The sequence below is a fragment of the Meleagris gallopavo genome, chromosome 1 (genome assembly GCF_905368555.1).
Source record: "Meleagris gallopavo chromosome 1, MGAL_WU_HG_1.1, whole genome shotgun sequence".
NCBI lineage: Eukaryota > Metazoa > Chordata > Aves > Galliformes > Phasianidae > Meleagris > Meleagris gallopavo.
This window is the reverse complement of record NC_139404.1, coordinates 107,953,843-107,979,704: the sequence shown is the minus strand read 5'-3', so window position 1 is coordinate 107,979,704 and position 25,862 is coordinate 107,953,843. Positions and strand designations below refer to the sequence as shown.

Below are 25,862 nucleotides of genomic sequence, written 5' to 3'. Positions count from 1 at the left end.
AGGAAAGATGAATCAAGCAGCAATTTGTGTTGCTTTTTTCCTCCAGTCTATAGCTGGACTTCATGAGTGCTCAGGAGCAGACACACAAAATCTACCATATCAAAACAGAATAAAGAGTGACAGCTGTAAGATTTAACCTTGCTAATCCAGCTATTTATCAGAATGGGTAAATCAACAGCAGCTGTTAATGAGCCTACATCAATATACCTGCTCAATAACCAAGCAATGCCAACAAGGCATTTTTTCACAGCTGTGGCTTTAAAAGCATTTCTGGTCTAGAAACAGTACAGCAAAATTCCCAGGGCATTCCAATGAAGACAACTGCTTAGGAAAGCAGTTTACATGGGGATAAAAAGAAGTAGGCTCTTTTGTAGACATTGGCATACTGATTAAAGTGTCATGTATCTTGCCTTAGGGTGCTCATTGTATCTGCTTATTTATTGAGAGAGACAAAGGACAGAGTGAGCATGCGTGAAGAAGGGCATAGAAAAGGGCTTGGATGGACATCTGCTGCTGCTCAGTCATTGCAAAGAATTAGTGTGGTCTGTTGTAACGACTAATGCAAAGGGACACCAGCAGAGCCTCTTTGCCTTGTGGAGATGTCATCCCCAACAACATTTCAAGGTGGCAAAACACAAGCTCATTAAGATTGCAATGGCATGTGCATTGCATGGTCACTGCCATGTGCTTCCAGCCCATCCTTGCAGCCTCTCAGAGATCTGGATGGTTTCTGCAGGCTGTGAACTAGAGCACCATGCACGTGTGTCCAAGGCCAAGAGACCAGGACCCTGAGCCTGGCAAGTGTCATGGCTAAATGAAGGCTGTTCCAGGTGATAGAAAGTACAGTGATGAAAATCCTTTAAGTGTTTTAATCAGCTGGTAGCAAAGAAGTCTGTCGCTACAGTTACTGCCCCAGAATGAAGTGCTACAAAGAGAAGAACTCACAAGAGGTGGCACAGCTCTTAGCTGCATCAACACCAAAAGAGTCGATGCTGGTGCTTTCACAGCACTGACTAAACAGATCGATTGAATCTGCATCAGCCATTCTGCAAGTCATAATGGAAAGTAATGTTTGCACAGGATTAGAGTTTCTTGTTTTGCAAATAAGCAGCTTGGCTTTGGGTAACATTTCCCAAAGCACCTACGCAATAAAGCTGGGAAAGCAGAGCTTGTGTACTGCAGCTTCTCCAGGCCAGGCACACCATACAAGACGTGTTTTTCTGCCATCAGTTCCTAAGGTGTCACATTCACACACACTCAGGGACTCCCTACAGCCATCTGGTTCCTCCAGGAGATTTCCTGGATATGTCGTATCACCTGGTCTAATAACAATTTCCTGAGTGATCCCCTACAAGGTCAGGCAGCCTTTCCAAACCTACTTCTCCTTCCTCCAAGGCAGATCCCACATTCGAGTCTCCTCACAGGCACAGAATCATGGAATCATTAAGGTTGGAAAATACCATTAAGATCATCTAGTCCAACTTTCAACCCATCCCCACCATTCCCACTGACCATGTCCCTCAGTTCCACATCTATGCATTTCATGAACACCTCCAGGGATGGTGCAACCACCTCCCTAGGCAGCCTGTGCCACTGCCACACTGCTTTTTCTGAGAAGAAATGTTTCCTAATATCTACCCTAAACCTTCCCTGGTGCAACTTGAAGCCATTACCTCTTGTCCTATCTCTACTTACCTGGTAGCCTCTTTCTTTCTAGCAATAATCACAAGATATGCAATTAGGGAAAAGCAGCCTAAATATATTCTTAAATACAGCAAAACATTACAGAAAGCTGTCTGTTTTTCCTAGCCATCCACAAATAACCAAATTAGTACATCAGTGAAAACATTTTCTTCTATCTTTTTCTGACAACTAATCTAGCATGCACAAAGCCTGCTCATTATCTAACAATAATTGTATCGTAGATTTCAGCAACCAGAGGGACTCAGAGGCTCAGTTCGTGCCAGTAATTGTACGGCTGCATCGGGTGAGCTCTTTTAGATGGCGGCCACAGGAGGGAGCTACATGAAAGCAAATGAAAGCTCAAGGGAGCTCCTGCAGTCATCATTTCTCTAAATGTGTCTTCTGGTCCTTTGGAGCCAAGGCATGATTTTGTACTGGTCAACGACAAATGGGAACAGTATGGACACCGTCTAATGTCCATCCGTACCTGTCAGCCTGTATGTTTACCAGATCTCAGGGCCTGGTGAATCAAAAGAGCTGCAGAGCACCCACTCAGTGCTCCTCTGGCAAAGGGAAACAGACAGAGGTGCTTTTCCCTCCATGCAGACTATTACACCTCGACTCCTTTTCTAAAATACATCTTCTGAAGGTGTATTTCAGGATAAATCTGGCAAGTGACTTTGTGAGTGGTGAGCAGAGTTCAGCTGCAGACAGCCCTCGGAACAAGCAGGAGATTTCACCCCTGCCCCCAAGAGCTTGCTCTGATACTCCTGCTCTACTTCACTTACAGTAATACCTGCTATTTTTAAGCCCAGAGCAGAGGAGCTGAGGGGAGGCCTGATGGCGGCTGCAGCTCCTCACAGGGAGCGGAGGGGCAGCGCTGAGCTCTGCTCTGTGTGACAGCGACAGGGCCCGAGGGAACGGCATGGAGCTGTGTCAGGGGAGGGGCAGCTGGGGGTTAGGGAAAGGGGCTGCACCAGGGGACGGTGGGCATGGAACGGGCTGCCCAGCCCTGTGAGCACTGCCCCCTGTGACGAAGTTCAAGGAGAGTTTGGACAACTCTCTAAGACATGGGGTTTGGTGTTGGGTGGTCCTGTGTGGAGCCTGGAGTTGAACTGGATGATTTAATTTAGGGTGGTGAGGCCCTGGCACAGGCTGCCCAGAGAAGCTGTGGCTGCCTCAACTCAAGGCCAGGTTGGATGGGCCATGGGCATCCTGAGCTGGTGGGTGGCAACCCAGCTCACAACAGAGGGTTGGAGCTCAATGATCTTTAAAGTCCTTTTCAAACTAAACTGGGAGTGATCCTGGAGAGATAGGGTGGTATACAAGAAACATGCAGCCATGGAAGAGCTTGTGCCGACCTGCATCGTTCCACCCCGATGTGAGGAGGATGTGGAAGTTTCACTGCTCCTGCTGGCCAGATCAGCCAGTGGAAATCAGTTCCCCACCACACAGCACACCTGTGTGATGAACAGGGCTTCCTCCACATTTGCCAACGTTTCCACCCAATCCTGCTGTTGCTGCTGAGCTGTCATCTCTGCTCTCTACCCGACACCAAGCACCTGGGAACAGCAAGGAACACCCCAAGAAGTTTTCCAAGAATACTGAGAGGGGTGCAATGAGATCAGCTTGTCCCATGAAACAATCCAAACTGCACAGGGTAGCACAGGGGGAGAAATTCTCTTAGAGGACCAGCTGGGTTGACTCTGGTTATATTCCAGTCAATCATTTTGGCCCTTACGGTAAGGCACAGTTCCTGTGTAGAGGGGTAGGAGTGCCACAGGTCAAGAGATAAGCCTTGGGGCAGCACTTCACCAGGCTGGGAAAGGAGGACTGAGAAAGAGAGAATTACACTCTTAGGGGCAGGCACTAAGAGTGTAAGAAAAAAGTTTTGTCTGTTTTTTTTTTCCTTTTTTCTTTTTCTCTAAAGAATAACAGGGATGCTGCCTTCTACCACACTTCCCTCACACCATGGTGATGGCAGTCAAGTTGCCCAAATCTGGGGAAAGCACTGGGGGTCAAGGACAGTCAGAGAGCAAGGGATGAGGCTAAATTCTCATGTTCATTTTGAACATCTCCTGCTCAACTTGTACCTTCTTGCTTGCTCTCTTTAGGTTGCCTTTAGGAAAATCACTTGATTTCTATACCACTGCTGCAGAGGAGGAGGATGGGATTTGTAAGCTCCTCCGGGCAGGGAGAGAAAGCCACCTATGTAAAGGAATCAACATAATGAGACATCTTAATCCCAGACCTCACAGAAGTTTCCCGTACAAAAATGCTAAACAACATAAAATAACATGCTTAACTTAAAAGTCCTACAGCTTTATTAATTTTCCTGTTCTTCAGTTGTAAGGCACACTCTCATAGTAACAGCTAAATCATCAGTGTTCCTAACCACAGCTGGTATTGCAAAAAATGCCCCAAGATAAAGTTTCTTTAACACACCCAGATCTCTCATCCATGCTCTGAAGTCTTAGGTCTAACACTATTCACTTAGTCTAACACTCAGCATTTCCTCTCCTCTTCCTTGCCATTCATTCCTGCTCCACTGACTGTACCTCATGCCTGACTAATTACATTTACCCTAAAGCTGGCATCAAAGCAGGGCCCTGATGGTGATTTGTGCTGACCTATGAGTGATGTAGAGGAGTGAATGCACGGAGAGGACTTTCTCCACGTGGCACAATGATCCTTCATTGTTGTATACCATGCTCCTAATACATAAACACATTCCTCCGCAGGCCCATATGGATAAAGAGATCTCACTCTTCTCTGTGCTGTATAGCATTTACTTGGGCTGCTATAATTAAGGATCTTTGATAAAATCTGCTTATATAACCATGGTGATTAGTGAATTATAGAAATGGAAGCAAATTAAATGAGATTACCAGCTACAGCTGTATTATAGTGTACATAAGTTGCTTTCTCTAATTAATTTTTGATGCTGCATCTTAAATGGATTCTCTTTCCTCATGTTTGTGCCTTGTTCTCAGACGTGGCAAGCAGAGAGCTAGTAACATTGTTTAAAGGCCTTGCTGTCTGTCAGCTAATTATCTCTACACACCCATTGTTAACAAAATCCTTCTAACCTGAGAAGCCAGGTGCGTACTGGCCTAGAGCTCCAGTTATCTCTTTAACACATAGTTCTGGGCTTGGGTAAAAAGTGCATGCCATTTTCTATTGAATGCATAATGTATATTATTGTTCTTTTTTGTTTCACAACCACTGTTTTCTTCTCTTTCCTCCTTGTTCTGCCTCTCATAACACTGTTTCCCTACCTCCTTTTTCTCTTCTTCTCTTTTCTCATCTCCCCAGCTCTGAAAACCAGGAAACCAAGTAAGGGTGTCACCATCTTCTCATCAGGTAACTGAGGTATCTAGTATGGCACTGGGTTTAAGACAAACCTGAGCAGAGGAAGGTTTGTGGCAGCATTTAACCATGTAGATCTAAACGAGTTGGGGGTGGTAGTGTAATCCACACTAAGTCACTAGCCTGTGGAGAGTATGCTCATACAATCAGTTGCAATGTTTCTAACATCTCTAGTGTAGATGTAATTCTGGCTCTTTGACACTGAATTAATTACAAGCCGATTTGCACCTGATGAAGTCATAAAAAAAAAGGGCACCTGGTTTCAATTCTTGATTCACACACAGATACCTGTAGATGGAAGCAACACATAAAATGCAGAGCACAGAAATTCTTTTCCCTACATGGAGGGTTCCATGTAGGTGCAGACCTACTCTCAGGTGTGTTTCAGTGCTGGTGCTGTTTCAGACACTGGCACACGTACAGCCAGGATGAGCACAGGGGGGAGCAGGATGCAGGAAGAGGCAGAGGGTTTCAAAACTGAAGTGTGGATGTAGTCTACTGTCGCTAGTCTAAGGGGCTCCTGAGGTATGGAAGACTACTATGGAAACAAAGAGCAAGGTAGGAGCGGGTTTATTTTTCAGTAGAAAAGTGATTACTATTTTACAAGTCTGAAAAAAGACAATGATTATTCAAGTACCAGCTACCCATCAAAACACTACCAGTACAGTAACACTTACATGCACCACAGAACTTTGCAATTTTCTTTAAACTTTTACACTTAATGAGTAATTTTAGGCATGTGCTTCTGCTGAACACTTCGTAAGATCTCTGCTTGTCATGTTCAAAGGCCCATTTCCAACATGGGAGCAGCTGTTTTGTTCTCTAATAGCACCTCCAGGTCTATTAGTTGAGACTATTGTCTGAGAAGCACACATCTCAGTGGCAGCAGGCTTCACAAGACTTATGGACTGTCTAAGCTAAAGCAGTGCTTGGGAGGACAGCTTCTGCTGTTGGCAATACACTGTGCTACACAAGATATTAAAAAGGTCTGTGAACAAGGTAGTCAGAACCCACTGTACTTCCAACAGTAAAAACAAAACACCAGCGAAAGCCAAATTAGTTCCCCAGAAAGAAGTATGCATTTCAACACATCACCTGAAAGCTTTAACGCATTAAGGCAAAACAAACAAACAAGGCAGTTTTGCTCTGCTTATCATGTAAAGTATATACTCTGGGAACACATGTCACAGGCTGCTTTTAGTGCTGAATCCCAACCACCAGCAACTTCAGCTTTGTTGGAGCTCATTGTAGGCTGCTGTAGTTGCAGTTCCCCTGACAACTGAGGCTAGGTCAGGCCTCACAGCAGGTCCCCACCAGGGGACTGGCTGATCTAGCAGCACACTATTACTGACAGTGCTTGTCCCACTCCTTCATCTGCAAGTACAGCTGCTGAAATCCTGATCTTCCCTTCTGTTTGGCACTTATTTTACTACTCAGTGAGACAGCTCAGTTGCTACATGAGCAGGAAATCACTCTACTATCTGCAAGTTTTTTTTCCTACTGGTTTCCTGAGTTTATACTACAGTAGGAGGCAGGTGTGCAGTGAGCAAATAAAAGTTGCAAAAAAAAAAAAAAAAAAAAAGTGCATCCTCTAATAAACAAACTTCTGAGGCTCATAGGTTGCAATACAAAGCTAAGCGGCAGTATCTGTTTCCGGAAATAAGATCTTTTCAGACTTTGCCTGTGATTTCTGCTTCTAGTATCTGGATCCTAATCATGAAAAGTGACTGAACTGCCTTCATTCTGTTAACTACTGTCCAAGAAATGAATTGTTACTGGAATTGCTGTTCCTTTTTTAAGGCAGCTGCATTTTAAACATCTGCTGGAGTCAGGAAGGGGTCAGGGCATGATGCAGCAAGCACTCATGTTTGTGAACAGTCCTATTGGCTACAATGACACTATGAACTTTATATGAAATAAAGGGTATTTGTAAATGCTTTTCAATATTTTTATTGAAAAATAAAATATGAGATACATTTTACTTGCAGTAGACTGCTCAGCCTGTTTTTTGTACAGTTATTCTTCCTTTATAAGGAGGAATATTTCTAAGTACATTTATAAGGCCTAAGAGAAACTATTGTTATGACCATCAGTGTAAAATACTGTCAAACCACAAACAACAGCCATTGTGTTGCCAATCTACCAAAACCAACTTCACTATGGCATAAAATGAAAAGTAATTAGAAGGAAGAAGATACAAAATGAGCAAGTTTTGCTTCCCTGCAGTGACTTTTTGGATGTCAGGGGGAAATTTTTTACAGAGAGAGTGGTGAGGTACTGGAACAGGCTGCCCAGAGAGGCTGTGGATGCCCCATCCCTGGAGGTGTTCAAGGCTAGATTGGATGGGGCCCTGGGCAGCCTGGTCTAGTTGGTTGGTGGCCCTGCATGTGGCAGGGGGGTTGGAGATTCATGATCCTTGAGGTCCCTTCCAACCCTGTGATTCTGTGACTTTCCAGAACCCAGTGAACAAGGGATTGAGTACAAAGTGTGTGATGGCCAACATGACCCTCCTGACCTAAGCCAGGCCGGTTTTTGAGGGCACGGAGCAGGTTCTACATTGCCACACAAGTCAGAGCCCCACATTGATGAGTAGCACCACATCCCTGGAGCTGCTCAAAGCCAGGTTGGATGAAGCCCTGAGCAGCATGATCCACTGAGTAACAGCCCTCTCTATAGCAGAGAGATTGAAATTAGATGGTCTTTAAGATCTCTGCTAATATTAGTCATTCTACGTCAGTCCCCTACCACACTCCCCTACACCTGGTGCCCGCCCTCCCACCCCGCCTCAGCTCCGACCGCCACACTGCACCGCGCATGCGCGGCAACGACCCCGCGTGGCGCTAGCGCCAACCGCGCTGCCGAAGGGGCTGGGGGAGACGGCCCGCACGACTACACCAATCAGGCGGTAATCGCTTCGCGCGCATGCGCATAGGGCGGCGGCGGCGGACCCCTCCCGCCTTTGCAGGGGCAGACGAGAAGCGTTTCCGGCGCCGCGGCTGTGACGTGTGCGGTCGGCGCCGGGCTGTCCGGCGGGCGGGCGGTGGGAGATGGCGGAGTATCTGGCCTCCATCTTCGGAACAGAGAAGGACAAGTGAGTGCCCCATCCCTCTTCTCGCGCCGCTCCCGCGCTTCGCGGGTGGGGGCTGAAGGGAGGCCGGAGGCGGAGGCGGGATCTGCTTTGCGCCCGCTGTGCCCGGAGCTTTCCGTCTCTGCTTCCCTTCAGGGGCTGCGGCGCCCCGTCCCCTCCCCCGCGCAGCCTGGGCCGCGCGCTGGAACGTAGCGCCCGCGGAGGGAAGCGAAGGGGAAAGAGGCGGCCGCGATTCCCCCCCCCTTTCCGCCCCCCCCTCAGCCCGCGGCGCGGTGCCCTCCCCTCCCCCACCTCCGGGCTGGAGCGCGCGTGCGCGCGCCGCCTCCGAGAAAGGAAGGGAAGTGCGCGCCCCCGTGTGCGCGCGCCGGCCCCGCCCCGTGTCCGGGCTGGGCCCGCTCCGTTCTCTCCGGGGAGCGCCGCCGCCATGCGGGCGTGCCCGCGCCTCGTGGCGCGCCTCCGGCACTCCGGCCCTCCTCCTCTTCCCTGCGGCGGCTGCGCCGTAGGCCGGGCCTCGCTTTCTCCTTTTGTTCAACGGTCAGCCCCCGCCGCACGGGGCGGCTGTGCTTCTCCGGAAGCTGTGTGTTAACCCTACTGTATCTCCTGGCGTAAGCACTGCGATCTCGCAGCGTAAGTGCACGTCGTGCAGCGGGAGTCCAGTCCCTGTGCTTGCACTGTTTGTCTGAAGTGTTAAAAGTTTGAAGGATTACTGCACGCTGTAGAGTTATGAACATGAAAATAATGATTTTTTTTCTTCCAGGAGAATTTCTATTTCCCTTTATGCACATATAGCCCATAATAGCTTTTATGCCTTCATAACTTTGCTTGCAGTTTTCCCGGTTGAGTTAACTGAGGTCTTTATGCCTCTTCCACCATTCTGCATCCACGAGAGTTCTACTGGCATACGCAAACCGGCTGTTGTTGGGTGACAGTTGGAGCAAGAGAAGATATAATGAGCAGCAAACACAAATAAAGCTTGCTTTGCAAAGAACTAGATCACAAAGATGGCTTGGCAAGGAAATATGCACGAGCAAGACAAATCCTTCCTTTGTGCAGCACTTCTTTCCCTTAACTGAATTATTTCAGATAGTATCTTGGTAGTGCCTTTAGCTCCCATTGGAGTGTAACCTTAAACAGGTGGGTTTTTAAAACATTGCATAGGTGCAGCTGTATGGGTTTTAAAGCACATTATATTGCCTAGAGGACGGGGTTGCATGGAGGACATAACTCCATAGTGTAACTTTCCAGACAGCTCTTTACCTTACTTCCTATCCCACCACACCACAAAACTGACAGAAAGGCAAATGAAGGGAGGGGTTGGAAGGGTAGAACAGCAGCAATCGCTCTGTTACTTTTCCACATCAAAATAAAGGCATTTGGGGCACATTTTATAGGAACTGTATAATAACTTCTTTCTATTCCAGTATGTAACTACTTTGGGTTTTATACTTGCAGAGTCAACTGTTCGTTTTATTTCAAAATCGGAGCTTGCCGTCATGGAGACAGATGTTCTCGGTTGCACAACAAACCAACATTTAGCCAGGTTTGTTTTCCTTTTGCTTTTTCTTTCTTTTGAATTCGTAGAAGTATATTCTTTAAAACATAGATCCTGAGATAAAAGTGAATAATTACAGAGCTCCAGATTAAGTAGTTCACTTTTGGCCCCAGTTTATATGGGATTTTGCTTTTTTGGGGGTATTCCATTTACTTCTCCCAGCATTTCTAATCATCTCCTGTCACCCTTAATGGCTGCAGGAAGCGATGCTGTTGTAAGCTTGCCTGTAGTAGAGACCAACCAGTGCTAACTTTCAGGTGAGTGTGCCTTCTCAGTGACGTTAGGCACTTAAACCTTCCCAGATTTTTTTTATTATCACAGCTAATAGAAGCTTGTTCCACCTAGCCAAAAGGTGTGAACTTAAGTCTTTGCATATAAGAGAAAGGGAAAAAAAAAAACAAGTAAAAAAAAAAAAAAAAAAGCAAATAAGCGACTTTCCTGTCATTGTCTTTGCTCTCTGACCCAGGCTCTTAAGTTTCAAGTGTAACTTACTCACTTCTTTTGAATATGAACAAATTATTTCTTGAAAGCAACTTGCCTGGTTGCCGAGGGCATATACGTCAGTTAACTTGACAGATTACTTAGATTTTCGTTGTCTAAACGTTAGGGACAAGATGAGTGACTGCACATCTGCTCAAAGAACTGGTGCAGAGGGTGATAGGGTTGTTTTTGTTATTATGAGCTCTACGGTTTTCAGAAAACTACTTTTACTTGAAGAACTATATGCTTTTCTTTTTTCTATCACCGCTGATTGTCAAGGTATGCAGGTAAATAGATTTCTTTGGGAGAACTCTGTATGATGTGCTCATGGAAACTGCTGTTTTAGGAGCAGTTTTATCTACAGAGGTGAAATTTACATAGCGGTGGAGTCCTCTGGGCTGGTGTTGGTTAAGGGGGAGTTCAGAAGGCAGGTAACAGCCACCAGGCTGGAGGTTAGAGGTGGTGCTCCTAAAATTAAACCTATTAAATACGAGTGGGCTGTGGGAGTGGTATGCAGGAGTGGTTTGACGGGTAGAAACTGTCAGGGTTGTGATCTATGAGCACCACTGCTAGTACTTCATCAACAGAGGGAGTTTTTCCATCTAAGGCAACTTAATAATTCGTAGTGTAGATACTGCTTATCAAAAAGTATTGTCCATTTCTCTGAATGTGTTACTGATCTACATGGACAGCATACTGAAATTGATAGGTAATGTAGAGGCTTGAGTTTAGGTTCTTGGCTGCTACAAGATAATTTGAAACTAGACAACTTCCACAGTGGTTGTTATAAGTTAAAACCATATGTGTATTTTTAAGAGAGCATTTATATAAGAGAGCCTTCAGTTTTGCTGCAGAAGCTGCAGTTTGTACTGCTGGCTGAAGTGGGTCAGCAGGGCATGTTGGAATCATCTGGCAACATCTGGGAGTGCTGCTCTTGGCTGACATGCTGTATTGGAACATCTGCAGCGTCTGGGATTCCTTACAGAAATCTTTATTTGTATGCAGATTGGTAATCAGCTGTGATAGAAAATAGAGGAAGAAATATGCTATTAATGGGAAGCTGCTGCCTCAGTGTTTTTGTCTTCCCCTGGTGCGGCCCTTATTGAAGGGCTGTGTTAGGAAAGGTTCTGCAATCCAGAGCAATCGAATTAACACCAATTAGCAGAAACACTGTAACTATGTTTCTGCCTCTCTCCAATTGTAGAGTAAAACAGTTATTTTAAACTTGGGCCACTTAAGCACAAAGCTTTGGTTGATATGACCGTACCTATTATAAAACAAGTGTGTGATTTAAATGTGATACTACAGATTCTGTAATGTTAAGTGGTCAGCATATGTAAGTATGACATTGCTGGTCCTGTGACTTTTTTTTTATGATGTAACTAATGATAGTAATGTATAAGCTAAGGTAATTTGGGGACTGCGATTCGTACTAACGTTGAGCTTGTATTTTAAGTAAGTAATCACATTTCAGTTTTTGAGCTGCTTACAGTGATATGGACATTTGGATTATTTATTTTTTTTTTTTGTAATATTAGTTTACTAACTTAAACATGGTTTGTTTTTTCAGACAACTTGATTTTAAGAAGAACGGTACAAATGTAAGGTTTCAAGTCTGCCTGGGCTAATTCTTCAAGTAAAAAGCAGAAGGGCTAAAAGGATATTGTCCTTATTTGAAGGATCGGAAACATGCGAACCTATGATGCTATTATATTATTTAAACAGAAATTCCACCAAGAAATTCCCGATACACAAAACGAGATGCAGCTCATGCCTAAAAACCTTATGGTGTGGTGTAACGTTCTAGGCTCTGTGGCATTATGTATTGTATGCTGTGCACATAACGCTTACTTTTTTTCCTAGACTCACAGTAATGAATCTGATCTTCAAAATAAGATGAAGCTAGGTGTATCCGTCCTATCACGTAGTTTGGTGTTTCAGGTTACTGTGCCTCACAACTCCCATTTTGAGGATAGCTGTTGAGACAAACGCAGCTCTTTCTTGGTGGTTAATTACAACTGTTTTCATAATATGATGGTCTGGATGCAATTGGAAGATTTTCTGCAAATACAAAAAGGAAGTCTTAAGAACAAGCTATTACTTTTAGATGTTTGCAAACAAGTTGTCTCTTTGCAATTGTCTATTATATGCACAGCAGCCAGTAGAATTCCCCTTTTTATTTTTTTTCCCCGCAGACCATCTTGATTCAAAACATCTATCGTAACCCCCAAAACAGTGCACAGACGGCTGACGGCTCACACTGTAAGTCCCACAGTTGGAGAAATTTTTTTAAAGAATGGTGTTAAAGAGCCCACTCCTAATTATGAGAAAATCATGTTGGCTTCTGAGCTGCTGACATAAAGCTGTTGCAAACAGGACAAGTGACGGAACTCTTCTTGCGCATATATCAAGAACTTGTCAAATGTGTGCAATTCAGAATGCAGAACGTGATTTCATGAATTGGACTTGATGCAAATTTGATTGTTTAGTAACGCTGCATTCTTTTTAAAGAGTTAAACTGCAGGCATTTATCAAATTCTTGATCCAACAACAACAACAAAAAAATAGGTCTATTTGTGATGTACGGTAAGTTTCCCAGACTGTGGTTTTTCTTTCATCTTAACTTTTATAGGAAGATGGAGATCTCATGTCATGCTCCAGTATTGTATTATCTCTGTTCTTGGGGCTTTGTTACTAAGAATCTATTCAAGAAGACCGAATTCAAGCGAGTGTGATTATGGCTATAGTTTTGAATACTGCTTTTGGATGCCATTTATTACATGTCTGCATGAAGTCATGCAGAACTCCTCCACAGGTTAATATCGGTTAATAAAATAAAAGTAAAATACAATAGTGGAGTATCATGAGATCTCTTATTTTACAGTGTTAGGATCATTCAGAAAGGTCACCAGCTAAGTGAAAGTTCTCCTTCTTGGGAGAAAATAACCACCTCTCTTTCAGCACAGACTCGGCTAGAGCGACCCTAAAGGAAACCAGTTTCTTGTTAAAATTATTTTCTATAATATAAAGTTGTTGCGTTTTGTATTTCAGACCATTGCCCTCTTGAACATTTACCGTAACCCTCAAAACTCTTCCCAGTCTGCTGACGGTTTGCGCTGTAAGTTCATACAAGTTCCTTCACTGGTTCCCTGGGCTTGATTGTCAGAGCTCAGTGTCGACTTAAGCTGGTCTACCATATTAGTTTAACAGATCAAACTGACCACGTTTAATGAAATGTGCCCCCAAAAATCCCCAAAACTTTTTGTCCCGCTCACCTTCTTCCCTACTCAGAAAACTATGAGGGGAATCTGAATACCATCTATTAATTAAGTTGGAATTGTACTTCCCCTATAAAGCAGTCTTGATGCACTGCCTTCATCCGCCCCTCCTTTCTCCTTGCCAGTTGCTTGCATCCAAGCAGTGCTTTTCTGTATATTTTATGGTATCCATAAGATTCCGCCACCTAAAAGAGCAGGATAATGACATGTTGACTTCATCCAAAATAAATTTCCTGCTCTGTCAATGTTAAGGGAGGTTGAATTTGAAACTCTTCAGACTTTATGCAGAAATTTATTCTAGGTTAATGATGTGGCTTCCATTTGGAGTCTGCTTTGGAAGAATGCACTGATAATAGCTTCCCTTTTGGCAGCTGTCCTTTTGGATAGGTGCATGGTTAAAATTCCTTCCATGCTTTGAAAATTCAGATTCCAAAACCAAGTTGCATATTCGCGTAGGAAAATATATCTTTAAAAGTAGTTTTGAGGAGGGGCAGCCATTTGTGCATGGTCACAAACTAACTTGATGACTCCTCATGAGGTAGGAATGGACAAAAGAGGAAAACATCTACTCTAAGACCGGTAGAAATTAAATGACCAAGATTGTTTATCTGCAATTACTGACGTGTCATTGTGACTGAAACATGATATTAGAATAAAATTAAATTTAAAAACTAGAATCAAAAAGGATCGATATTATTTTCTAACTAATATTTCTTGTTGAAGTGAATATGACTGTGTGGTAATAAAACTTTGTTTGGCTATTCCTTTTTTGGGCTGTTGGATTACAGACTAGTTCAGATTAGTTACCAGCATTTGTGAAATCAGCCGCTACCTTAAAAGTCAACACTGTGTCTTCTGCTCTAGAAGTAATAACAGCCCACTTAAGCAACTCGAGCTTGTTTTATGTGATGCGATCAAGCTAGATGCATAATGAGCTGTGTAAGTTTGTCTAGATGCTAAACACTTCTATTGGTTTGTAGGCCTTGCTGCAGATGCTTTGTAGTTAATGCTGTTTTGATCAAACAAGAACATTCAGTTGGGTTTTTCCACTGTCCCTAAATTCTCAATGCGCTGGTAACTAATTTGCACGGTTACAGCAGTTTGGTCTGTGGAGCTGTTTAGATTGTACAGCTGCAAGAGTCTTGACTTGAACAGACTCTCTAGTCTTCTAAAAAGTGGTATCCAACTTCAGTTTGCCTTGACGATGGGTAGTCATTTCACAGAGCCTGACTGTACCTTGTGCGGTAGAGCTGGAGCTCTGTTATCAGTACGTTTGCTGAAACTCCCAGCTCCCTGTTTTTTTCCATATTTTTGTCCCTACTTAAGTACTGCATGTATTTTAAATGGGTAACTCGGATAGCTGTCAAATGTGTTGTTTGTTGTTGCTTAACTGTCTTCCTTCTATTGCCGTCGTAGAGGATTAACCTTAGTTTTGAACGATAATAGTTTTCCTGAGTATTTTAATTAGTAATTGGGCTTCTCAAGGTTCAGATACCGGTGGCCCTGGAACATGAATGTTTGTAAAGCCTGTGCGTATGTATGCTTCCCACTTAGAAGGACCTTCACGTAGTCATTAACTAACTGTTGCTTATGATCTCTTAATTTGACAGTGGAATCTCCTTAAAGTTTCTAGCACTCGTCCATTTGGTTAAAATTAATTATTCCCTGTGTGGCTCAGGGAGCCCCCATCTGATATCTTAAAAATAAATAAATCCTTAGGTATTAATAAGCTATTACGAGTGGTGATTGCACCACCTTGGGAATATAGTGAAGTATTCTGTCTAGAAGAACCGGTTGAACGTTTGGTATTTGCTTCGTTTGCTGTGTAACTGTGGGAAAGTGGTGGGGAAGATGAAAGCTCTGAAAGCAAACATTTTTCAAATCGAGAAATATGAACCTAAACTGCATGACAAGCCTCCCTTAGCCTTCTTCAGGAGGCAGCTGGCTGGGAGAAAAATAATTGCAGTTCCAGAGAATATGGCTGGTTACTATTAGAGACTTTAAAGAAAGATGCTGTATTCTTCCAGATGGTACTGTTAGCCAAAAATGGCCGAGCCCAAGGCATCTGTTTTTTCATAGCAGCCCAAGTTGAATAAACTTAGCCTTGTTGGCTCTGTTTCTTTCACATTCTGTGAACTAAAACAGCAGTGTTTGTAATTTAAAGGCTAAAATATTTTTCTAGCCTGAAATGCAGGGTTCATTTTAAAACTGCTCCACTTGATCGTAATAAACCACTTAACTGCTGAAGAGCTAATCCATTAGGCTTTAATGTATACAGCTTAATATACCTTTAAATACCATAGAGTAGTGGAAATAAATTAAACTTATTTTTATATTCTTAATGCTCTGTAAATCAGCCAAACTTATGTTGCTTTTTTAATGGCAGCAGGCAAGCAGCGTTCATTTGTGAAGTGCAGCTTGGAGCATGTAAAACAGTTTAACCTATGTGGCTGGCTTATCTTGCACTAAAATATTTTTGCAGGGCTATAGAAAAACCAAGTGATACTTAAAAAAAAAAACAAAAAAAAACCAACCAGTGCTTTCTGTTGCAAGGCACTGTAGTACCCTTCTTTGAGAGCAATTCAGAAGCACCATTTCAATAACTCCTCAGAGGAAATTGTTAAAAAATTAAATAAAATTCCGAGCTGCGTTACTTTGTGAACTCTCGCATTCTAGTATATATGTGCTGGAGATGGAGAGGTGGATTTGTTAAAAGGAAATTCTACACTAGGGAGAGAAATGATAAACTGTAATCGTACTTAGAAATATGCACGTATGACAAAGCACTTGCCTTCTGTTTAGGTAACATTGTTGGTAGATAAAGGGTGGAATTGTGCATCAAACTTAAATCATACTTGGGAGCAATTCCATTCCCTTTCCTCCCTTTAGATTTGTGGCATACAAGTTTGGTTCTGATTTAAAATTGGTTCTGATTTGATCATGTCAATAGAATGCTTTGACGTATTATTTTGGACTTTAAATTGTTCGCACATACCGATTTTCTTTAATACTCCTATTAGTTAGCTACATGATATATGGTGTCCTTTATGCTCCAGGTGGCACCTCTAGGTTATTTTTTGTAGTATAAGCATTTTTTTCTTTAGTGACAGGCTCTAATCGGTATGACTCTTGATTTTTACAGGTGCTGTGAGCGATGTTGAGATGCAGGAGCATTATGATGAATTCTTTGAGGTATGCAGAAAAAGCGAATGTTCAGAATGCATTGAAGTGTTCTCAAACTTACAGAAGCAAATGACTTAAGTGGGTTTTAGTGAATATCACAAGTAAAAGGATTCAGAGAAGACCATTTGTTTCCTCAGGAGTTTGTTTAAACTTTAGACTTTCAGTGCTAAATATTGCTGGCGTAACTTCAGTTAGTTTAGCTTTACTGTATATAGCGGGCTTTGTTTAAAAATCGTCAACTCATGCTGAGTAGCATTTGGATTCTGTGATCTCTTCTGTAAATTAAAAAAAAAAAAAACAGCACCGTAATCATTTGTATGGACATACATCTAAGGAATACTGTAGCAGCAAGGCTTATGTGTGGTATTTTCAGTGCTTCTTATATGTTGACTAAATACTGTATGCTTAATGTTTTCCATAGCTTTTTATTTTATCCTGTTAGCACTGTGCTTAGAGGTGGACGCAGTACAGGCCAAGCAAGTACCAATTTTAAGATGGGAAATGTAAAGACTTTTCAAAGAATGGTCTTCTTTTAGTTGTTACTAATAGTTAAGTGCGTCCGTTCCGCACTTTAATGTGTCCCAACATTTTAATTTTCTTTATTTTTTAAACCGGTTTGTGTTTAGGAGGTCTTCACAGAAATGGAAGAAAAATACGGTGAAGTTGAGGAGATGAATGTTTGTGATAACCTTGGAGATCATCTAGTTGGAAATGTATACGTAAAGGTAGGATAAAAAGAGAATTGTTAATTTAAATGAATAGAAGTAGTATGACAGATTTGTCATTTTAAAAGCGCTGTACTCCTGTAGCTCCTGTGAAAGTAGCACTTTAGGATCCTAAATGCTCTCCAGTTTACCAGTATAAGTTAAAAAGAGTGAAAGTAGCAATGGAATGTAAAACAATTTTAAGAAACAGTGAAAAGCATTTCTGATACTCAAAATCTGTGTCAATTTATTAAGACACATGCAACCTTTTTTTTTTTACCTGGTTAATAAATGCAGTCTCTGCTGAAGGTCTGTTAACTGACCAGTATGAATTCTGGATCTTTCTTCCTGTCATGCTGCATTCTAAGAACTTCACTAAGAGTAGAGGTTTATTTGCAGCAGGTGTTCATGTTCAACAGATGTACTTAGTTCCTAACTTCCCAGTTAAACAAAACATCTTGTAACCAATGGCACTAGTTGGTTTAAGGTCCAAACCGAAGGGCTTAGGTCTAGCTGTTAAAAGCCATTGATACTTGCTTTGAATCACCTGTATACAGTTATCCACTTGCAGAAATTTCATTGTATGCAGTGTCAGGAAAGTGGTGAACAAGAGCAGGTGAATATTTTTACTGTAATTTTCCTGAACTGGGAAATATTTTGGGGCCATATGTGTATGATTGTATGTATCTGTGTAGACCGTAATAATCAGAAAGAAAAGTTGCTTCTGAAAATTTATGTTGGGACAGTGAGAATGCTTTTCATCTTCTTTTTAAAACAGGATCTAAGTTTCTGTAAGTGAACAAGGGCTCCAGTTCTCATGCTGATTTCTCTTAAACGCTTGAAGAAGTTCCATTACGCTTGGAACATTACTATTACATGATGTACACTGTGTTTAAAGTTGTAGTGAGAAGGCAGTGTTCCCAAAACTTACAATATAAGCTGCAAAACTAAAAAGACCAAATAGAATATAACTGTGAAATAGTATCTGCTGTGATTAACCCTGAATCCCATCAGTGAAAAGCTAGTTTATTTTTTTTATTCTGATGAGACTATCTGTCCTAGGAGCTCTGAAGTAGTTTGTACTTACATTAGTAGTCCTAAACCACAGATAACATAAACCTGTTTTGTCAGGAATCGTTGATCTACTTCTGTTGCTTCTCCACAGCATGAAAAATTATTTTTGCTTTTAGTTTCGCCGTGAAGAAGATGCAGAAAAGGCTGTGATTGACCTGAACAATCGCTGGTTTAATGGACAGCCTATTCATGCTGAGCTTTCACCTGTGACCGATTTCAGAGAGGCCTGTTGCCGTCAATACGAAATGGGGTAAAAAGCAATTTCCTGTTGGCCTATGGAAGTGTCTTTTGAAGTGTTTGCACAGACAAGATGGTTGCTTGGGTGTGGGTGTGGGTTTTATGTGTAATTCAGAGTAAGATGAAAAAGCACTTTCAGGCAATGGTAATCTGGAGTATCTGTAGTCTGCTTCTTGACTTTTACCATCTTTTGGATTTTGATCTAGGAGCAAGTCAGTCTCAGTAAATGTTCTTTACTTTTTCTAGTATTAGAGATGATTAACTTGTAAATGGCTAAAGGCCTATCAAGGGCTTAGGGCAAACAGATCCACTGTAGAGCTGAGAATTGTAACTCTCAAATTTTTTTCCAGAGAGTGTACACGAGGAGGTTTCTGCAACTTCATGCATTTGAAGCCCATTTCTCGAGAGTTAAGACGTGAGTTGTATGGGCGCCGTCGTAAAAAGTGAGTTTGCTTTTAAACACAATTAAAACAGATAAACTACACATCAATTGCGTAATGTTCAGGAGACAAACCTTTTAAACTTCAGTCTTTTCTTGCTTTTTCTGATGTGCACCTGTGAAAGGCATAGAGTACAACTAGAAAGTGGACAGCTTAGAACAAAAGAGTGTTGTTTTTTTGTTTTTTTGTAAAAACAACCAGAAGTATGATTCTATCAAGAAGATCTGTGGGTATTTTCATGACCTGATGAGTATTTACAATTTCTCTTTAGTTTAATTTAACAGTTAATGGCTAGCTTTTGTAGCCAGTATTTGTTCCTTAGCAACAGTTAACCTAAGGAGGTTAATACAAGTGTATATAATTATTAAGATACCTTGTGGAACAGTTTACACCACTGCTGTTAATGCAGCATGTTTTTGTGGATGGTCCACTTTGTGCTGGATTGAATCTCTTTGGTTTTAGGAACTTCTTATTTAGGTTAAGCATATTTAATTATTGGATCTGCTTCTATGTGGAGTAGTTTTGTATGCCTCTTTCAATCACGGAAGGAGCCTGGGAGTATGAAAATGTTTTTCCTGTAAGTGTCTCTAATTGGCAGCATCTTAAAATCTGTGAGGATAAATTTAACTTTCAAAATGTGAATTAACATGTTTGTGCCAAAATACTTTCTTACAGTACTCAAATTTCAGTGTAATTTCTTGGGGTGTTCAAACAATTTGTGAAAAAAGATTAAATATGCTCATCTTAGCCTTTTGGTCACACCCAAGAGTCTGAATCCGGACCTTTCTGACTTAGGCACCAGTATGTCATCTTTTATTGCAATAAAGATCAGACTTGCATGTTTGGCTGTGGAGTATGATTGTTTTACCCATGGCCTAATTTCAGTCTAGGGTCAAGCAAATAAAATAGTTGAGTCCTCAGAGTATTTTAGTCTTTATTTGCCCTGTTTAAATTCTTGGTGAAGCTAAAGCTGTCACATGCTAGCAGTAAGGCTGGATGTTAAAAAATGCAGTTCTTGCATCAATGGGGTTTTGCAGGTAGATTGTATGGATTAGAATGAGCTGAAAATAGTCCTATGTAAAATGACGTACTTTGAAATTTCAAGTAGAAAAAAGAAGGGTATACCTGAACCTGTGAAAAATAAGCTAATTTAGTAATTCTGAAGTGGTATGCAAGATCTGTGTGCCTCCATGTTTGAGTAAAATTTGTCCCGTGTTTGCTTCCATCCCGGAGCACCTCGGCATGGAACAATATTTTGTAAAACCAGCATTTGTTTCCATGGTCTTTTGAATTCTGCTGTAATTTCAACATCTATTTAAATGGTAGTGTTTACTTTCTTCCTCCCACTACTGAATTGTCTGAAATCCTTATAACCCTTCAGAACACCGTTTCCTTGCCAAGTGCCATGTAAGATGTAAATCCATAGTAGCTGTGTTAGCATTCTGGGTGCTTTTAGCATTCTTCTTGAAGTCATCAACAGTGGAGGCAGGGAAGGATTATTTGCAAAGGTTGATGGCTTCAGGAAATGGAAGGCAGGAAAAAAAGCAAAAATGCATAAAACTCAGATTTTTGAGCTGCTAGATAATGCTGTTGATTTAATGGGTTTGGACTTGTAAATGTTTAGCTGAAGGTTTTTCCTCTGTGTGCTATTATCAGCAACAGAAGCAGTTGTCCCCTTTTCTTTTTGTTTCAATTAACAGCTGCATAAAAGTGCATTTGTTTCCTCTACGTGCCTCTCCTCAAGTTTTATGACTGGCAGTGAACAGCGGAGTCTTTTTACAATAGCTGACTCCTCAGTGTTACGTTTGTTCAATACATAAGTGTATGATTGCACAACCTGAGTGCCAGTTTACCAATATTTAGAATATTCCACCCCGTTTTTCTTCTGTCCCGTTAATTTCATCCTTAAATATTCCCCGGAATGCTACTGAAAGTGCTGAAACAATAAAATGTTCAAACTTTCTTTGAAGGCATAGATCCAGGTCGAGGTCCCGTGAACGTCGGTCTAGATCCAGAGATCGTGGTCGTGGAGGTGGTGGTGGTGGAGGAGGAGGACGTGAACGTGATAGGAGGCGGTCAAGAGATCGTGAAAGATCCGGTCGATTCTGAGCCATGCCATTTTTACTGTATGTCTGCTAGAAAGTGTTGTAGTTTGACCAAACAAGTTCATAATGAGATTTTTTTTAAAGATGGGCTTCTGAATAAAAATTTGTAGTGATACAGTATTCTTTGTGTAACTTGTTTCTTGTGGGGGGGAGTCTTTTTAACTGTCATTCCTCTATCTTGACAAATACCTGGATTAATACTATGCCTGAGGGAAAGGTGGTAAATGTATTGGAGGAGGGCCAGTTTGGGGGTTTTTTATTTTTATTTTTTATTTGGACATGATTTGAACTGTTGATGAAAATGTGTGTGTATATAATATGAAATATTATATACATAGTAAAAAATAATATACTGCTTAAGAAACAGTTACTCAAATAAGTTTCCCTTTTCTGCTATGCTGTCTGCTTATTTAGGTTAGTTTAGGCACATTTAAAAGGAAGGCTGTGCAAAGTGCATTTATTTACCAAGTAGAAACGCTTAGTTACAAAATGTATGTTTGTTTGTTACCAGAAGTCTGTGCTCTGTCTATCAATGTGACTGTGGCATTTACAATAAATCCAGTTTCTTGGTGTAAAATCTAAAGCCTTTTTTCTAAGCACTCTGGAGTAGTTGTGTTGCTACTCCTGGCAGTGCCAGAGTTCATAGCTGAGGGTTTTTTTTTTTTTTAATTCTTGACTAATTTCCTCATCTTTGCTAGAAATGAAGTTACCTATTAAAATGTGTGGGAGGGGTGGGGAACAGTATTTTTATCTCAGTAGCAATGAGTTTCTTTTTTAAAAACTCATGCTCCATACAGCGGGAAACACAGGATCTACTGACAGAGACTAAAGGTCCTAAATAGAAGGCTCACGTTTCTTAAGACTGAATTTTTTCACTGTGTTCTCCTAGCTGTTGCTTAATGAAGAGTGTTCCCATAGTGCTTGAGATGACAGAGGACTAATAGGATACAAAGGAAAATATATACTTTTTCCAGCTTTACTTACTTTCCAGTTTTGCTTACTTTTGAAGAGATGTAAAGTGTGATGGAGGCTGACAAACAGATGGCAGTTTCTTCACAAGACTTTTTCTGTCTTGGTTCAGTTGAATCACACAGCAGCTATGTATGTTAGGTTGTGCATCCCTTAAGGAGTTAAAAGTTTAATTGAAATGTCGCTTGAGAGACTGTACAGTGTACTTGCAACTTCAATTCATTTATGTCTGCTTTTATTCAGCTTGTGCGGTAGCATGAAGTTTTGGTCAGTGGTCATATTTATGTCTGTAAAACTACCTAATGCAATATAGCTTTCTGACATGACAGAGCATTTACCAGCTCTTCTTTAATTCTTAGAGTACAGTAATTTGGTAAGTGATAGATCTGCTCCTTAATTATTTAAAATAAATAAAAGGAAGGATAATAAAGAATATGGAAGTGTTGCATAGACAGATTAACAAACCAGCTTCTCTGTCTCAAAAATAAATACAAAATCACTTAGCTCGCTGTAACTTGAAGATGGAAAAAAAAATATACTAGAAAGTATGCATTTCTAAATGAATATAAGTTGTCTTTTAGAACTACATTCTTGTACCAATTTAAATTGAATTTATTATGTTTGTTATGAGTGGTTTGACCAACCAGTTTGTGGATTTTTTTTCTGCCATAACTTTTAAAAAGAAAAGTATCTCTACATGAGGACAGCTTCACTATTTATATTTTGTTGCAAATACATGAATTATGAATTCTCTTTTGGTGGAAGAAGTTGATCGGTGCCTAGAATAGATACTGAATAGAACTGAAACCTTTGCTATGTCTGCTAGGTATTAGGAATTTAACATTGATAACTTAGTTCTTGTTTAAAGGACATTAATCCAGTTCCATTTCCTCGATGAGATTTAGGATTATTAGTGAACTAATTTAAATCTCAAGCTCAAAATGTGAGAATAGCCACTAGTTTTTAATACGGAACCTAGTATAATGTGGTTACTAGTGGTTACTACTTAAAATGCTTAAGATCTTTTTTCACATGGGTTATTGGCACAAGCTAGTTTGCTGTATAAACAAATTCATTTTAAACTAGTATAAATGTCTCTATAATGGCTTTCATCTGTTTATCTAAGCATTGCTGAACAGCAAGTAACGTTTTTTGTGTGAACAGATAGCAAACAGTTTACCTCCCCCTCTTGTAACTGGAAGATGTCTTAAAGGGCACTGAAAGCAATGGGTTTTACTGGTGACGGCATTCAGCATGTATACCAAACTCATGATATAGCATCAGTGATGCTCACCTTTAAGGATGTATGCTACCAATAAAATTAATCCCATCTGAAATGTAAACTACACAGATTTACTTAAATGTGGCAGTCCAAACTGGATTCATTTACTAATGCAAAGGTAGGGAATCCTACCCACCTATTCTATTCTTATTTACAGTGTGTTTAGAGTTGAATTTTTCCCACCCTCTCTGTAGGTTCCTGTTTCTCACAGATATATTGTTGTTGGCTCTTAACAGTGGATCTTAACTTATGGAATTCCTTTACCTCAAATAAGTGACAGCATACAGTATTTTCTGAAGTCTGAGTCAATTAGGTTGAAAATGTTAATCCCGAGTGGCTTCCTCTTATTTGTATTTGGCTCTTATTCTGTGGAAATGCTGCTTGTCCATGAATATGATGTATGTTGAGACTGTAAAACCAAATGGAGAAAATTTGTTCAAAAATAAAGCCTTTTTTAATAAGAATCTGACAAAAATTATCCCTTTCCTTTAAATGGGATGCTCTTTAAATGACTGATGAGGACATAGACTACGCATTTCAAATTCTCAGCTTTTGGCTCAAGTCACTTTCAAATGATACTTCGACTTGTTTTTGTAGGGCTGGTAAAGCATGCCTTAAATACATAACAAACAAAACAATGGTATTTACTTGATAAAGTTGAACTATCAAAAGAGTGTAACTTGATGGGTTGGTTGCTGTTTATTTTCCTAACCTGATAAGGGCTCTGGTTAAGTAGTCCTGTAACTTTCTATTGTTGTATTCTATAGAGAACAAGAAAGCTCATTTTGACAGGAAAAAAAAAAAAAAAAAGTGTGTTGAGGAAACGAGTGACTGAGAAGGGACAATTTTTTGAAGGTGATTTTTTTTTCCCTAGTGTTGCATGGTTTGTACTGCAAAACTTTGGCAATGGACACAACCATTAATTCCCACTGTCTTTTACAATTGCAGCTTGTACCATGTATGCTGTCTTTAATATAGCAGAACGTGAACTGCTTTTGTATCAGGTAGGGAAAGTATTAATCGCTGGGTTCTCTAAGCAGTAACTTAGGACTGTTCTGAAAATCAGTCCTGTTTGAGGACATGTCAGAGCTGAAAAAAAAATGATACCTAATTGGCCTGTGCTCACATCAGCTGATAAGGAAGTAATACCTAATAGGTAAGACTGTCATAGGAGAGAATACATATAGCTGTGCTAATTTACTACAAAGATGAGCCTGAGGTATATACTGTTGAGTGTAGCTTTACATTGGAATGTGTGAATTTCCATTTTAAAAAAAAATCAGAATTGCAGCTATATGTCTATAGAACAAATCAGCCTGTCTTCATATTGAAAAGATACATGATGCATCCTTAAACTATGCACAAGTATTTCTGAATTTATCCAATTAGCCAATTTTATTTACCGTATTATATTTACAAATGTCTCCTGGTTCTTTTTGCAGTTTTCAATACATGTATATAGGAAATGGAGCATGTCTCTTAAACTGTGTGAATGATCCATCCTTGTCAGCAGTGTGCTCATCAGTCATAAACGTCTGATCTCCTAGTTCTGAGTGTCATGCTTCATTTCCTATAAAGCTGACCTCTAGCAAGAAGAAAGAATAGCAAAGGACAGTGCTATCCACAGCTGTACACAGTTTCAGCAGCTGCACCAGAGCTATTTTAGAAGGTCCCATCTTGTAAAGATGAAAGTTCCTGCCAAAAAGGTGTCAATTCAATTGCTCTGAAGTTTCAGCTGTAAATTGAGTTTGTGGAAAACAGTTTGAACGGTGAAAGCTACCAGACCATATCTGCCAGCAGACCAACTGGTAGCCAGCGTCTTCATTTCACCATATGTGAAGTGGGGGAGAGAAAGGTGATGGTTATCAGCTCTGTATGTTCTCCATTGCACTCCGATGGTTGCTAGTTCAGTACATTTCTCGTACCTTGAGTTTTGGTGGTTGCTTTCTAACTAGATTGTTTGGGCAGGACTAAAGGCAAATACAAGTTACATGCATTCATACATCAGCAGAGCAGCATTGTGATAGCTGATGAAATGGTGGCATTCAAGTGAGGCTTTGGGCAGTGATTTCTCAGGTGATCTGTGGCCCTGTGGAACAGTTTGTGTGAGTACAGTTTTCGCTTTGGTTGAAGTATCTTAGAAATATTCAGAGTTCTGGTGGTTGTTCCCACTAGGGAGAAAACTTAGAATCCCATATACCTTTGAGACAAACTCATTAGTTTCTGAAGAAGGCATGCAGAGTGCTGTTTTCCTGAGCAGTGCTAGAGCACTGTAGGCCACTGACTCACCTTCAGTTGTCAGTTTCCAAAGCTGCTCTTTTGGTTAAGTCTGAAAGAATTAAATAAATAAAAACGTTCCTGCCCTGGTTTTACTGGGCTACGAGACAAAGTTTGGATACAGGCTGTGCATAGCAAATA

The 25,862-nt window shown here is 41.0% G+C and overlaps 1 protein-coding gene across 3 annotated transcripts; it reads left to right on the top strand.

The window, feature by feature from the left end:
• Positions 1 to 7,983: 7,983 nt before the first annotated feature.
• U2AF1 (U2 small nuclear RNA auxiliary factor 1) lies at positions 7,984 to 23,919 on the top strand. Of its 3 annotated transcripts, XM_085209188.1 has the most exons (10): positions 7,984 to 8,143; positions 9,593 to 9,680; positions 9,893 to 9,949; positions 11,743 to 11,773; positions 12,368 to 12,434; positions 16,593 to 16,642; positions 17,260 to 17,358; positions 18,528 to 18,661; positions 18,999 to 19,091; positions 21,059 to 23,919. In XM_085209188.1, exons 2-10 carry the CDS (start codon positions 9,634 to 9,636, stop codon positions 21,195 to 21,197), a joined length of 717 nt encoding a protein of 238 aa, XP_085065314.1. In that variant the 5' UTR covers positions 7,984 to 8,143; positions 9,593 to 9,633; the 3' UTR covers positions 21,198 to 23,919. The 3 variants fall into 3 exon arrangements, with proteins under 3 accessions (XP_085065314.1, XP_085065322.1, XP_085065328.1); XM_085209196.1 differs by lacking the exons at positions 9,893 to 9,949; positions 11,743 to 11,773; positions 12,368 to 12,434 and adding an exon at positions 13,224 to 13,290 and having other exon boundaries at positions 7,985 to 8,143; XM_085209202.1 differs by lacking the exons at positions 9,893 to 9,949; positions 11,743 to 11,773 and having other exon boundaries at positions 7,985 to 8,143.
• Positions 23,920 to 25,862: the final 1,943 nt, after the last annotated feature.